At 38.6% G+C, this 12580-nt stretch overlaps 1 protein-coding gene across 1 annotated transcript; it reads right to left on the bottom strand.

Annotated features, from left to right (window-relative positions):
* Window positions 1–1390: 1390 nt before the first annotated feature.
* LOC115950395 lies at window positions 1391–2454 on the bottom strand. The gene is made up of 2 exons (XM_031067602.1): window positions 2097–2454; window positions 1391–1980 (listed from the first exon to the last, which is right to left on the bottom strand). Exons 1-2 carry the CDS (start codon window positions 2452–2454, stop codon window positions 1391–1393), a joined length of 948 nt encoding a protein of 315 aa, XP_030923462.1.
* Window positions 2455–12580: the final 10126 nt, after the last annotated feature.

Genomic DNA, 12580 nt, shown 5'->3' with positions numbered 1-12580 from the left:
ATCTTCGCCGATTATCACTCAAGGAAAACTTCGTGTTGAAGAGGTGGCAAGGGTTGCCAGGGAATCGGCATGGGTATTTTCACCTCAAGGGATATATGACAAGTCGAAAGATTCAAATTTCGTTTGCATGCGCCTAACTTGACAAAAATATCCCTGCATTCTTGGATCTCGGGCTTCTAGTTCTCCCTTCACTTGGCTGACTACCAATCTTGAATCCGAGAATAATTCTGCTATATTTCCACCCATTTTCTGGACCATACTCATTCCCATCAATAAAGTTTCGTATTCTGCTTCGTTGTTAGTAGCTGAAAATCCCAACCTCAAGGACTTCTCAATGATGATCTCTTCAGGGGATATCAAAACTAGCCCCAATCCTGCCCCCCGTTGGTTTGCTGCTCCGTCCACATATACCCTCCAGGAGGGATCGCCTTGTGTGGAGATCAGACCAATCGATTTTTCATCCATATCATTTTGCTTCATGTTAGCTTCTTCTGGGCACTCGGCGAACTCAGCTACCAGATCGGTAAGGACTTGGCCTTTCACAGAGGTACGAGGCATATACTTGATATCGAAAGCACCTAGGATTGTGCCCCACTTAGCAATTCTCCCAATGTAATCTGCACTTCTAAGTATGGACTTGAAAGGTAGCTGAGTTAAAATAACCATAGTATGGGCCTGAAAGTAATGTGGAAGTTTGCGTGTTGCATGGACCATCGCCAAGATGGCCTTTTCCAATGATAAGTATCTCACCTCGGCTTCATAAAGGGACTTACTTACGTAATAGACTGGTCTTTGGAAGTCGCTGTCCTCTCGTATTAAGACAAAATTAACTGCATGAGGGGCAACTGCCAGATAAGCAAACAGCACCTCATCCACCTCAAGACTAGACATGATAGGCGACCTGGACAGGTACTCCTTCAACTGCTAAAACGCCACAGTACACTCTTCGGTCCATTCAAATCCTTTCCACTTATGCAGTAGAAGGAAAAAGGGATGACACCTCTCAGCCGACCTGGAGATAAATCGGTTCAAAGTAGTAGTCATTCCAGTCAGTTTCTGCACCTCTTTTGGATTCCGAGGTGCTTGTAAATCGTTGATGGCCTTGATCTGATCCGAGTTCACTTCAATTCCTCTGTGAGTCACCATGTATCCCAAGAACCTCCCGGAGCGTACACCAAAAGAACACTTTGAAGCATTCAGGCGTAGCTTATGCTTTCTCAGTATTCCAAAGATGTTCGTGAGATCTTCCACATGCTCGGACACCACCTTACTCTTCACTACCATGTCATCAATATAGACTTCAATGTTTCTGCCCAATTGCGGTTCGAACATTTTAGTCATCATCCGTTGATAGGTAGATCCTGCATTTTTCAAACCAAATGACATCACTTTATAATGATAGTCCAATAGGGGTGACAAAAGCCGTCTTCTCTTGATCGTTCAATGCTAACGGTATTTGGTGATATCCTTGAAAGGCATCCAAAAAACTCATCCGGGGATGACCAACGGTTGCATCCACCAATTGTTCTATCTTCAGCATGGGAAAAGGATCCTTGGGACAAGCCTTATTGAGGTCCGTGAAATCCATGCACACTCGCCACTTTCCTTTCTTCTTCTTTACCACCACCGTATTGGCTAACCATTGTGGGTAAAAAACTTCTTTGATAGCCCCAGCCTGCTTGAGCTTGGCCACCTCACTTCTAACAGTTTTAGTGTGCTCTTTTGATGGTCGTCGAGGTGGTTGTCTTTTGGGAATAACGAAAGGATTCACGTTGAGTCGATGACAAATGAAATTCAAATCTACACCTGGGGCTTCATATGGGCTCCATGCAAACACATTTACATTTGCTTTGAGGAATTCCAGTAATCGCTCCTTCTCTTGCAAAGGCAGTTTAGCCCCAACGTGGAAGAATCTTTTCGAATCATCAGTAACAATTACCCTCTCCAAATCTTCACACTTTACCTCGTCGGCTGGTCCATCTAAGGGTAATGCTGGGGTTTTAATTGCTATAATCCATTATCGGCGGTAGTCGAGGTCTCTGCCTCTGGCCGATGTTATATAGCCGCTACCAGGCACTGCCGAGCTGCAACCTGGCCTCCTACTATCTCCAATACTTGGCCTCCAGATGGGTACTTCACTTTCTGATGTAGAGTAGATGAGACTTCTCCCAGGGTATGAAGCCAAGGTTTGCCCATAATAACCGTGTATGGAGAGAAAACGTCTACAACAATGAAGTCCACCTCCACCACATCCATACCGGTTTGCACGGGTATTTTGATCTGTCCTTTTGGAGCGACCATCCTTCCCTCAAAACTCACCAGAGGGGATCTGTAGGCTGCTAAGTCATCTGGCTTCAGATTTAACCCCTTGTACAAATCTGGGTACATTATATCAATAGCACTACCCTGATCAATCATCACCCTTTTGACATCGTACCCACCAATTCTCAGCATGACCACTAGAGCGTCATCATGGGGCTGTAAGGTTCCAACCTTGTCCTCATCCGAAAAGCCCAAAATCAGGGGGACGTCCACCCTGGCTCTCTTCGACGCTTGGCAATGATCCTCGGCCGAAGGTCAGAACACTGACAGTACCCTGGAAGGACAAGATCTAGTCCTCCTTGGGGCGGCAAAAATAACGTTTATCGTACCAAGGGAGAGTCTTGAAGAAGTGTCCCCACGCATTTCTGAGTCTGCCTGGCTTACCCTACCACTGGAATGATGCAAAAGTTGCTTCAATTTCCCCTCTCGGACCAACTGCTCCAAATGGTCCCATAAGTTCCTGCAATCCTCCGTCGTGTGCCCATGATCCTGATGATAGTGGCAATAAAGGTTCGGGTTGCGTCTCTTAGGCTCTCATGCCATCTCTTTTGGCCATTTAAAAAAGGGCTCATTCTTTATCTTCTCCAATACCTGCTACATCGGCTCCCGAAACACTACATTAACCACCTGGGTGTCAGCAGAACCTGATTGCCCAACGAAGTCTTTCAGAGGTCGGTTACTATTGTAACGGTCCAACCTAAAATCCCTCCTCTCCTGAGGGATTACCTTAACCTTTCCTTTTCCCTGAAATTGGTCTTCTTCTACTCTTCTGTACTTATCAATCCTATCCATCAATTGGTGTACACTGGTAACAGGTTTACTTGTTAGAGATTTTCTTAAATCATGCTCGGCTGGAAGGCCAGTTTTGAAAGTACTTATGGCCACATCATCATGCTCTCCCTCTATTTCATTAAATATTTCCCAGTATTTATCTGAATAAGTTTTGAAAGTCTCGCCTTCTCGCATAGACATAGACAACAAGGATCCCAAAGGCCGAGGAACCCTACTGCAAGTGATAAAGCGTGCGCCAAAAGCCCAGGTAAGCTTTTTGAAGGACTTAATAAAGTTGGCCCTTAAACCGTTGAACCATCTCATTGCCACCGGACCCAAATTTGATGGAAAGACCTTGCACATCAAGGCCTCATCCCTGGAGTAGATAGCCATTTTTTGGCTAAAATGGCTAACGTGTTCTACTGGGTCTGACCGGCCATCATATAGGGTGAATGTAGGCTGGTGGAATCGCCAAGGAAGAATCGCATCTTCTATATTCCTTGTGAAGGGTGATTTGGAAACTTGGCTTAACGCTTTGTTCATGGCATTGTTCCCCAAGCCCTTGCTAGGTGGGCTTTTGTACCTATGTCGATGGCTGTGCTCCTCTTCATAGGAAAATGTCTCACTAGGCGGAGTTCTGGATTTCCACCTATAACTAGCTCCATCCGTCTCCTCGTACGATGGTTCGGAGCAAGGTGGGGAACGTTCTCACCGGGTATGGTGCAACTCTCTCTTCAACTCGCCAATCTCACGTTGCAGGTTCCTGTCATTTTTTGCATAGGAAACATGACTCTTCCCATGAGAGCGACTTTTGGTGGTATGAGTTGTGCACACACTCCCCTCACGGCCTTCCCTCCGTTCGAGACTCTGGTACGGATTACCATGCTAGGAGCCCCTTGACTTTGCTTGGTGTGGGTTGGCATCTATCTAATGTGGTCCTGCTGCGTAGCGATGTGGACCTGCTTCCTCCATCATGAACGTTTGAACCGGATTTCTTTTAAGTTAGATCAAGCTCTCCCCACAGACGATGCTAATTGTAAGAACTCAATTTGTAACGATCCCAAATTTGTATTGGGTTCGAACGTTAAAGGCCCAAACAATAAATTTGTAGAGCGTGGATGTCAAAGAACTAGATTAACTCCAAAAGAAAAACGATTACACTTCACGTTTATAGATGGATTAACACCAATATAACGATCAATTTCTCCTTGAAACAAGTTAAGTTCTTTATTTCGTAAGATTTTCTTCTAAGTACTACTCGTTTAGAAGTTTCAATCCCCTTTTCTCAATGCATTCTTCCATGCTATATACTACCCTCTTGGTGTCATCTTCACCACACACGTGTAGGTTGGGTTCGGGGGATCCCTTCCTGTCCCATCCAACACCTTCTGGAACCTCCAACCAGTAACTATAAGGCTGCTTTATCACTGTTCAGACATCACCTCCACATTAATGCGGCCAGAGAGTTGGTTGAGAGGCAATTAATGCGGAGGCAATTGTTATTAAAGATATTTGTTTACCTTTTCTTTCTTACCCTTGGTCCTATGTCCCACCTTTAGTGGTAATGTAGCTCTGAAGTGTGTTTATAACAATATGGCGTTCAGGTCGTCCTCGGACACATATTGCCGAGAAGGATTTTGTCCTCAGATGAATACTGAACTCACCTCACGTGATATCTACTCTTCTTTTCATTTGGTTACCCTTATAACCTAATATGGGCCTCCTTAGACAGTTTTGCGTCCTCGGATGGGCCACAGACCCAGTTAACACAGTTTTAATAATTATTGATTAACCGGCCCCCACAACGTCCATTCCTAATAATAACTTTTTATCATTAGATCAAGATATTAATCGGTTTTTTGTATAGGTGAAATTTAAACTTCAAATCTCTTATTTTATTACCCAATTGATATGCGATATTGGTTATAACGTGGAGTCACACGGACATATGATTTAGACATTGGTAAACTGATTTGAATTCAAATGTAATAGACTCACAAATAAGTAAATTATATATCAAATAAATTTATTGCCGGAAAATCATACGAGAAAATTGAATGTAAGGGAAAAAAAATTATTATTGTGACTTTAATATAATTTATAATTTTTCATGTCAATAATATACCCCAAATATTTTGATTTGATTTTTTCAATCTTGTTGCGCAATAACACTCCCAAATATTAAATAACAATATAGAGAAAATAAATTAACAAGCATGCACACACAAAATGAAAATAAGAATTTACGTGGTTCAAAAAGATGTCTACATCCATGAATAAAGATTGGGTGAACGTTCGATTATAATTATAAAAATAGGCATATTATGGTGGCATAAACACTCTCACAGTATCACAAGATAAGAAAAATCTTGACTGCAACGTGATTTGAAACCATTAAAGGAGTACTTGCATCAACTTGTGTAATAAAAAAAAATGAAAAAATATTATTTAAATAAAATAGAATGTAGAATAGATAATCTGATATGAGTATTTTAGAAAATTCAATAAGTAAATTAGAAAAAAAGTGGGTTATTATAGTAAAGTAGACAAAAAATTTTAGAAAAATCAATGTAAATGTTTACACCCAAAGATTTATGAGGAGATGGATAATAATAAGTGCCTCTATAATTTGTTATAAGTCCTAAAACATGGAACCAAGGAAAGGGGGAACTCTCAACTCTTAACCCTCAAGTCTTGAACTTAATTCAATAACCATATTCATTATTCTTATAACTTGGAGTAATCAATTATGTATTCTTATTTGTGTAGATCTTTGAAATAAATATATCCCCCAAGTAAATTCACTCTAATTTTGTCATACTGCACGTCAATATACTTTTTCTTACGCATGATTCCTCACCAACAAAATTGTACTCTAACTTTGTAGTACAACACTATCTTGTTTAGAACCAAACTCACAACTAGTCTTCAAAGCCAAACTACTTTTGATACCTCTATTAATGCCATGTAATTTTCCATGTGGTAGAATTCTTATACTTCCAGCATATTGGGCCACCAGCAAACACAAACACCTAGCCCATCATGGAAATCCAATAATCAAAATCCTTTAGCAGAATGACCCATTCACATAGTCTGTAGCTTTTGTATAAACTCTTTGATCAAAGATCATATACGGTAGTCACAAATGGCCTACAAGATATCTAAAAAATCCATTTCACTACATTCCAATGTTTTTTCCCCCTAGATCTATCTTATGCTTACTAATCACACTAACATGCATGAAAAATATCATGAATGGTGCACACCTTTGAGTATATGAGACACCCAATTAAGTTAGCATATATCACTTTAGACATATACTCTGATTCTTCAATTCAGGCATAATTGTGAGGACAATATAAAGTAGACGACAAGTGTGTACCGACAAGTCTTGCATCGATCAGCCAAGCTATTCCAGCACCTTAAGATAACCATAATTTACCAGCCCATCTAGCACAATGAACTTCTATACCAAGGATCTTCTTGACAACTTTAAAATCATGTCTGTCAAATTCACTAAATAAGAAAGAGTTCAACTTAATAATATCTGGCTTACTACTCTTTCCAATGATCAAAATATATAGCAAGAAGCCAAGAATGATATAAGAACCATCAGCAAGTACTTTATAATAAACAAGTATTCATACTCATAGTGTTGTACCCACGCGTCAACATGAAAGAGTCAAACCATTTGTACCATTACTTGGAAGACTACTTCGAGAAGTGTAATGACTTCTTAAAAAGACAAACTTTTTTCTTTCTTTCTGGTTCCTTGAAATTCTGGGTTATTGCATATAAATTTACTTTTCCAATTCTCCTTGGAGAAATGTTATCTTCATATAAAGTTGCTATAATTCTGTGTCATGCATTGTCATGTGGATAAGTTCACAATGTCTTCGCCTTCCCAGGTGACATATAACATTTTTCAAACTTGTAGTTGGGTTAGCTTCAACTTTCTAACTTTTTAGGGTAGGGGGAGAAAGAAAAGTAAAACAATTTTCCTTATAGGGAAAAGTAAACAAATTAACATAAACTTGAGAAAGGAACCTATTAATAAACTTAATGCTAGACAAAGTCTTAGTTTCAAATATACAAATGTGATTGTTTGATTTGACAAATAGAAGTAGAATAAAACTTTATGCATGTGTACACGATTTTTGATACTATCATTTCTTCAATTTACAATTACACTAAATTTATTTATCACTGAAAATGATAATACTATTTGTGTGTTATCGATTGATGCAGCTAAGAATTTAAATTTAAATAAAGAATATAATGGATTGCACTTAAGATAATACTATACCTAAGTTTATCCTAAAAAAATAACTGCATGCATAGTAAATAAATTGGGGATGGCAAAAATGCTCTACACCACCCTGCTATTTCCCCCACGTACAGATTTTCCCCGCCTTGAACGGGTGCAGGTTTTGTTCGCTCCTCATCTTTTCTTTCCTTTTTTTTTAGAAATAATCTTGACTTAGCTTGAATGTATATATGAATGTTTTATTTGGTGTATATTTAATTTTTTATATATGCATATCCTAGTTATAGTTTATATTTTTGCATACTTATTCAATTACACTTGTCTCCAAAACACTTAGTCTCCCTTCCCTCTTGGTATTCTCAAGATATTTCCTTTTATGTTTCAATGATCATCGTCAAAATACTTACCCAATGCAAATTTTTCTCATCTCAAAAAGAAGACAAGACATCCATGATCCAACTCTGTCTTGTCTCCTTGTCATCTCTAAAATTAGTACCACTTCTTAAATTATCTCATAAATGGTCTGTGCCAAAAAAAAAAAAAAATTAATATAAAAAATAAAATTAAAATTAATAATGATATTAATCACATAAGTGGTCAGGCTCATTAATTTGAACCGTACAAATTATCAAACGAGGGGGGGAAAAGGAAGAGCCTACTTCAACTGTTCTTAAGATGGGCCAAACCATGCCCCAGCATGGTGGAAATCAATTAAAGCCTATGGGCCATGTTAGACCAGGCCTGTTGACCCTCCTGTCGAGCCTAATTCATTTGATTCATAATAATCGAGACATGGCCCAAACCCCAGGTTCTTCTTTTTCTTCTCTCTCTCTCTCTCTCTCTTTCTCTCTCTCTCTCTCGCTCATGAAAATAAAGCCCTTAATCAATAGCATTTACTCAAACCAAAAAATAAAATGGTACTTATCTAGTTGTGACTTCTTGCAGCTATGATCAACAAGTGTAAGTAATCAATAGCATTGTTCATTGTAATAGAGAGAATAAGAACAAATTATATAACAGATTGAAGATCAACTGGAAACATTCATGGAATAGACCTGATTATAATTAGGTAGATCTATGAATTTCTTTAAATAAACTTAATTAATCACTGCCATTGTTTGACATCATGAACTAGAGATGCATATTTGTGATTATTCTTTATAGTTGTATTAACATGTCTTTTGTGGATTTCATTTTTTTACTTGATTGAAATTTCTATCTTGTTATTTATAGAGTCTTTGCCCATATGAGTATATTTAACTCGAATACTAGTGAATAAGATTTATTGATCTAAATACACCATTAAGTTCTAAGAGACCAATTGAGGAATCAAGCAAGACGCTTAACATTCTTCAATTTCATCTTAGTTTCATAACTTAGATCATGGTGTCACTATAAATTGGTGTACAATTTAAAATGAAACTCCTTTTTTTTTTTTTTTTTTGAACTGTAAAGAGTGTGATTTTGTTATGACCCGAGATAATGTGCTAGATAAATTTTTTATTGCATTAGAAGCATTTAAATTTAGGCTTGGTGATAGATCTTTATTTGAATAAGGTAGTAGTAGACTAGTATTTTTATTTGCTTGTATTTAAATTGATCCCTATGTTTTAGGATAGGATTTGTTGATGAGATTATCTCATCCTTGGCTATATATGTGCTTTGAATGCATTAAAGAAAATAAAGCCAAAAATGCCTATTCTCTCTGTCAAGTTCAAGAGGCTAGTCACCTCAAATCACTACCAAAAAAAAAAAACGTTCTATAGCCACGTTTTTAAAACGCAGCTATAGGTCAGAAAAACGTGGCTATAGGACCATTTGGCCTATAGCCGCATTTTTTTAGGCCGCATTTTCAAATGTGGCCTAAACCCTATGACTATAGGCCTGAGGGGTCTATGACCGCACTTTTTCAAACGCAGCCTATGACCAGGACATTTGGTATTAGAGCATTTCGATCCACATCTCCATCAAACCAACTTTTTTTCCAACTTGATTCCAAAATGCCACCTAGCCCACTTGCCAAAAAAAAAAAAAAAAGTTCTATAGGAATCAATTTTTGCATCAAGCTCAAAGTTCATCATGTCTGCCACATATCAAAGTTTCGATCCCGAGGAACAACAAACAATTTCAGAGCTTGTCAATGGAATGTTAGAGATTCTCAAGGACATGTCCAAAAGCATAGCAAAGATGGAAGCAATGATACAAGATTCGTGAGATCAAATGATAGAGGTCTTAGATAAACAATCCAATGTAATTTGGGAAATCAAAGAAGAATCAAAAGTTCAAGGATCCTATGAAATTTCAGTGAATCAAAAGAGTAATATGTTGGAGGATGCACCTGCCATACAAATTGCATTTGAAGATAAAAATATTAATGAAGTGAGAAAGATAGATCAAAGGGATCTTCTTGTGATTTCAAATAAGCCTAGGTTAATTTCAAAAATTAAATTTGTCATTCCTGGTGAGTTCAAGGATGTGAAAATCAAGACCTTTTTGTTCACAAAAATGCTTAAAGAATTGGTGCAAAAATATCTATGGTCCGAATTCTTATCCTTCAACTATTTAAAGTTTGAGGTCGAGTATTCTCTAATCAATATGAGCAAGCATCAATTTTCATATCTTAGAATCTTGAGGACAAGATTCATTTGAAGGGGAAGGGAATGTTATGACCCGAGATAATGTGCTGGATAAATTTTTAATGTATTAGAAGTATTTAAATTTAGGCATGGTGATAGATCTTTATTTGAATAAGGTAGTAGTAGATTTAGTATGTTATTTGCTTGTATTTAAATTAATCCCTATATTTTAGGATAGGATTAGTTCCTATGCTTTAGAATTTGTTGATGAGATTATCTCATCCTTGGCTATTTATATACGTTGAATGCATTAATGAGAATAAAAGCAGAAAATTAGCCAAAAATGTCTATTCTTCCTCTCAAGTTCAAGAGGCTAGTCATCTTGAATTGACTAATCTATCTTTCAATTATCTCAGTTCACAACAAATTTAAGTTGAAACCATCTTATTAAAATTTAAATTATAAAGATCTAAATATAAATTATTAATAGTTTTTTTATATATATTACAATGCTATACCAAATCCCCATTTGAATAATAAATTTCTAGCACAAAATAATTAAAATAGGCTAAATTACATGACACTCCTTTCAAGGTTTTTTTTTTTTTTTTTTTTTTGAGAAACAAACTATCCCCTAACGTTTATATAAATGACACTCGTCCCTCAAGGTTTGTTTAAGTGCAATAGCTAAGTCTATACTCGAATTTGACATTTAGGTGAGTCGACTCATGGTGTGGTACGTAGTGGGTTTAGTAAGCCCAGTCAAAATGGCTCCTGTGGGGTACAGGAATTTAAATAAGGTAATTACGCCACGTGTCATACCCATGGCCAAGGAGGCCATTATCGTGCCGAGGAGGTCACACCCTCAGATAGTAAGGCTACATCAATGGCACGTTACCAGAGGAGGTCATACTATAAAGAAAGAGTTTCGGCGAAAGGGTTAGCCCTGACATGACTGAAAGGATGGTGGCTGCCACCACATTTAATGCATCTCACCAAACCTCCTGGCTGCATTTATGTGGAGAAGACCCCTGAATAGTGCCGCTTTGGCTGTCGCAACTCACAAGGGGTTTGGGAAGGTGTTTGATAGGACAAGCACTCAAGCAGTGACCTAGACGATCAACAAATGGAGAGCCAAGATCATCTAAAGGGAGCTACATAATGTAAGAAACCCTCCAAGGAGAGGGGATCGGAAAATCTGTAGAGAAAACACTATAGCAACAAGAACTAAAATTGTATCCAAGTCTAAAAGAACTATATTCAAGAACCACTCTTCTTGGACTTCGTCGAGGAAGGATTTCGTTGCATAGAGTTTGTCTTTCTTTGCTTTCTTATTATTTATAATCCACTGTGTGTTTTGCTTGATCCATGGAAGTATAGCTTTTAAGCCCACTCTTTACAAATTCGTTATGTTGGGCTCTTTGGGCCTGAATCCTTCTACCTTTTGGGCTCAGGAACCAAAACACTCCCCTTACAATTGGCGTCATCTGTGGGGAGAGTTTGAGCTTTAGTGAGATCAACGTCTAGCTATGGTAGGTTAGGGGTCCAACCAGGAAGAGTCTGTTGGTTCTCAACGTCAGGACCAATTTCTCAATCTTGAATGAAGGAAGGACCACGAGGTCAGTGTGCACACCACGCATACTAGTAGGAACAAGTCTTAAGGCGAGAGTTACATCTCTCATGAGGAGAATACCAAAAACACATCTGTGGGGAGAGTTTGAGCTTTAGTGAGATCAACATCTAGCTATGGTAGGTTAGGGGTCCAACCAGGAAGAGTCTGTTGGTTCTCAATGTCAGGACCAATTTCTCAATCTTGAATAAAGGAAGGACCACGAGGTCAGTGTGCACACCACGCATACTAGTAGGAACCAGTCTTAAGTCGAGAGTTACATCTCTCATAAGGAGAATACCAAAAGCATGCAGTTAGAGATTGATCGTTTTCGCAAAAGGCTACGTCGTGAGCGACAAAGAAGAACTCCTTCAGATTTTGACCCTTCTTCTGACAATGACAAAGATGGTAGCTATAAGCCCAAGAACAGGACTTCTTCCAATGAATCTTTTTCATATGATGAGGACCGTCATTATAAGTGGAGGAGTAAAAGTCCATCTCGCAAAGGCCTGGGCAATGATACTATGAGCAGGGCTCTTAACCAGATCTCTAAATCACCGTTTACGCATAGAATTGAAAGGGGAAAACTTCCTCGGTGGTTTACCCAGCCAACATTGACCATGTATAATGGCAGAACGGACCCTGTGAAGCAAGTTAGCCACCTCCACTAGAGAATGGTTGTTCACTCCAAGAATGAGGTCTTGATGTGCAAAGTGTTCCCATCCAGTTTAGGGCCTGTGGCGATGAGATGGTTTGATGGCCTTGAAGAAGATTCCATTAGCTCCTTTAAGGAGTTTACTAGGGTGTTTGGGGCTCTTTTCGTGACTTGCAGTAGGGTTCCCAGGCCCTTAGACTCCCTGCTATCTATGATCATGCAAGAAGGGGAGACCCTGAAAATGTATTCTAATAGGTATTAGGAGATGTTCAACAAGATAGATGTGAACTTTGATGACGTGACTATAAGAACTTTTAAGGTCAACTTGCTCGCCTAGCACGATCTGAGAAAGTTTTTGACTAGGAAACCAACTAGGAGTA

Source organism: Quercus lobata, chromosome 1, assembly GCF_001633185.2.
Source record: "Quercus lobata isolate SW786 chromosome 1, ValleyOak3.0 Primary Assembly, whole genome shotgun sequence".
NCBI lineage: Eukaryota > Viridiplantae > Streptophyta > Magnoliopsida > Fagales > Fagaceae > Quercus > Quercus lobata.
This window is presented reverse-complemented; position numbering and strand designations above follow the sequence as displayed.

Excerpts from the sequence above, each read along its gene's own strand:
- LOC115950395 (XM_031067602.1), bottom strand. The coding sequence starts at position 2,454 with ATGCTGAGAATTGGTGGGTACGATGTCAAAAGGGTGATGATTGATCAG. Across the intron at positions 1,981-2,096 it reads AGTATTGGAGATAGTAGGAG|ATGGACCAGCCGACGAGGTA; the intron begins GCCAGGTTGCAG and ends CATTACCCTTAG.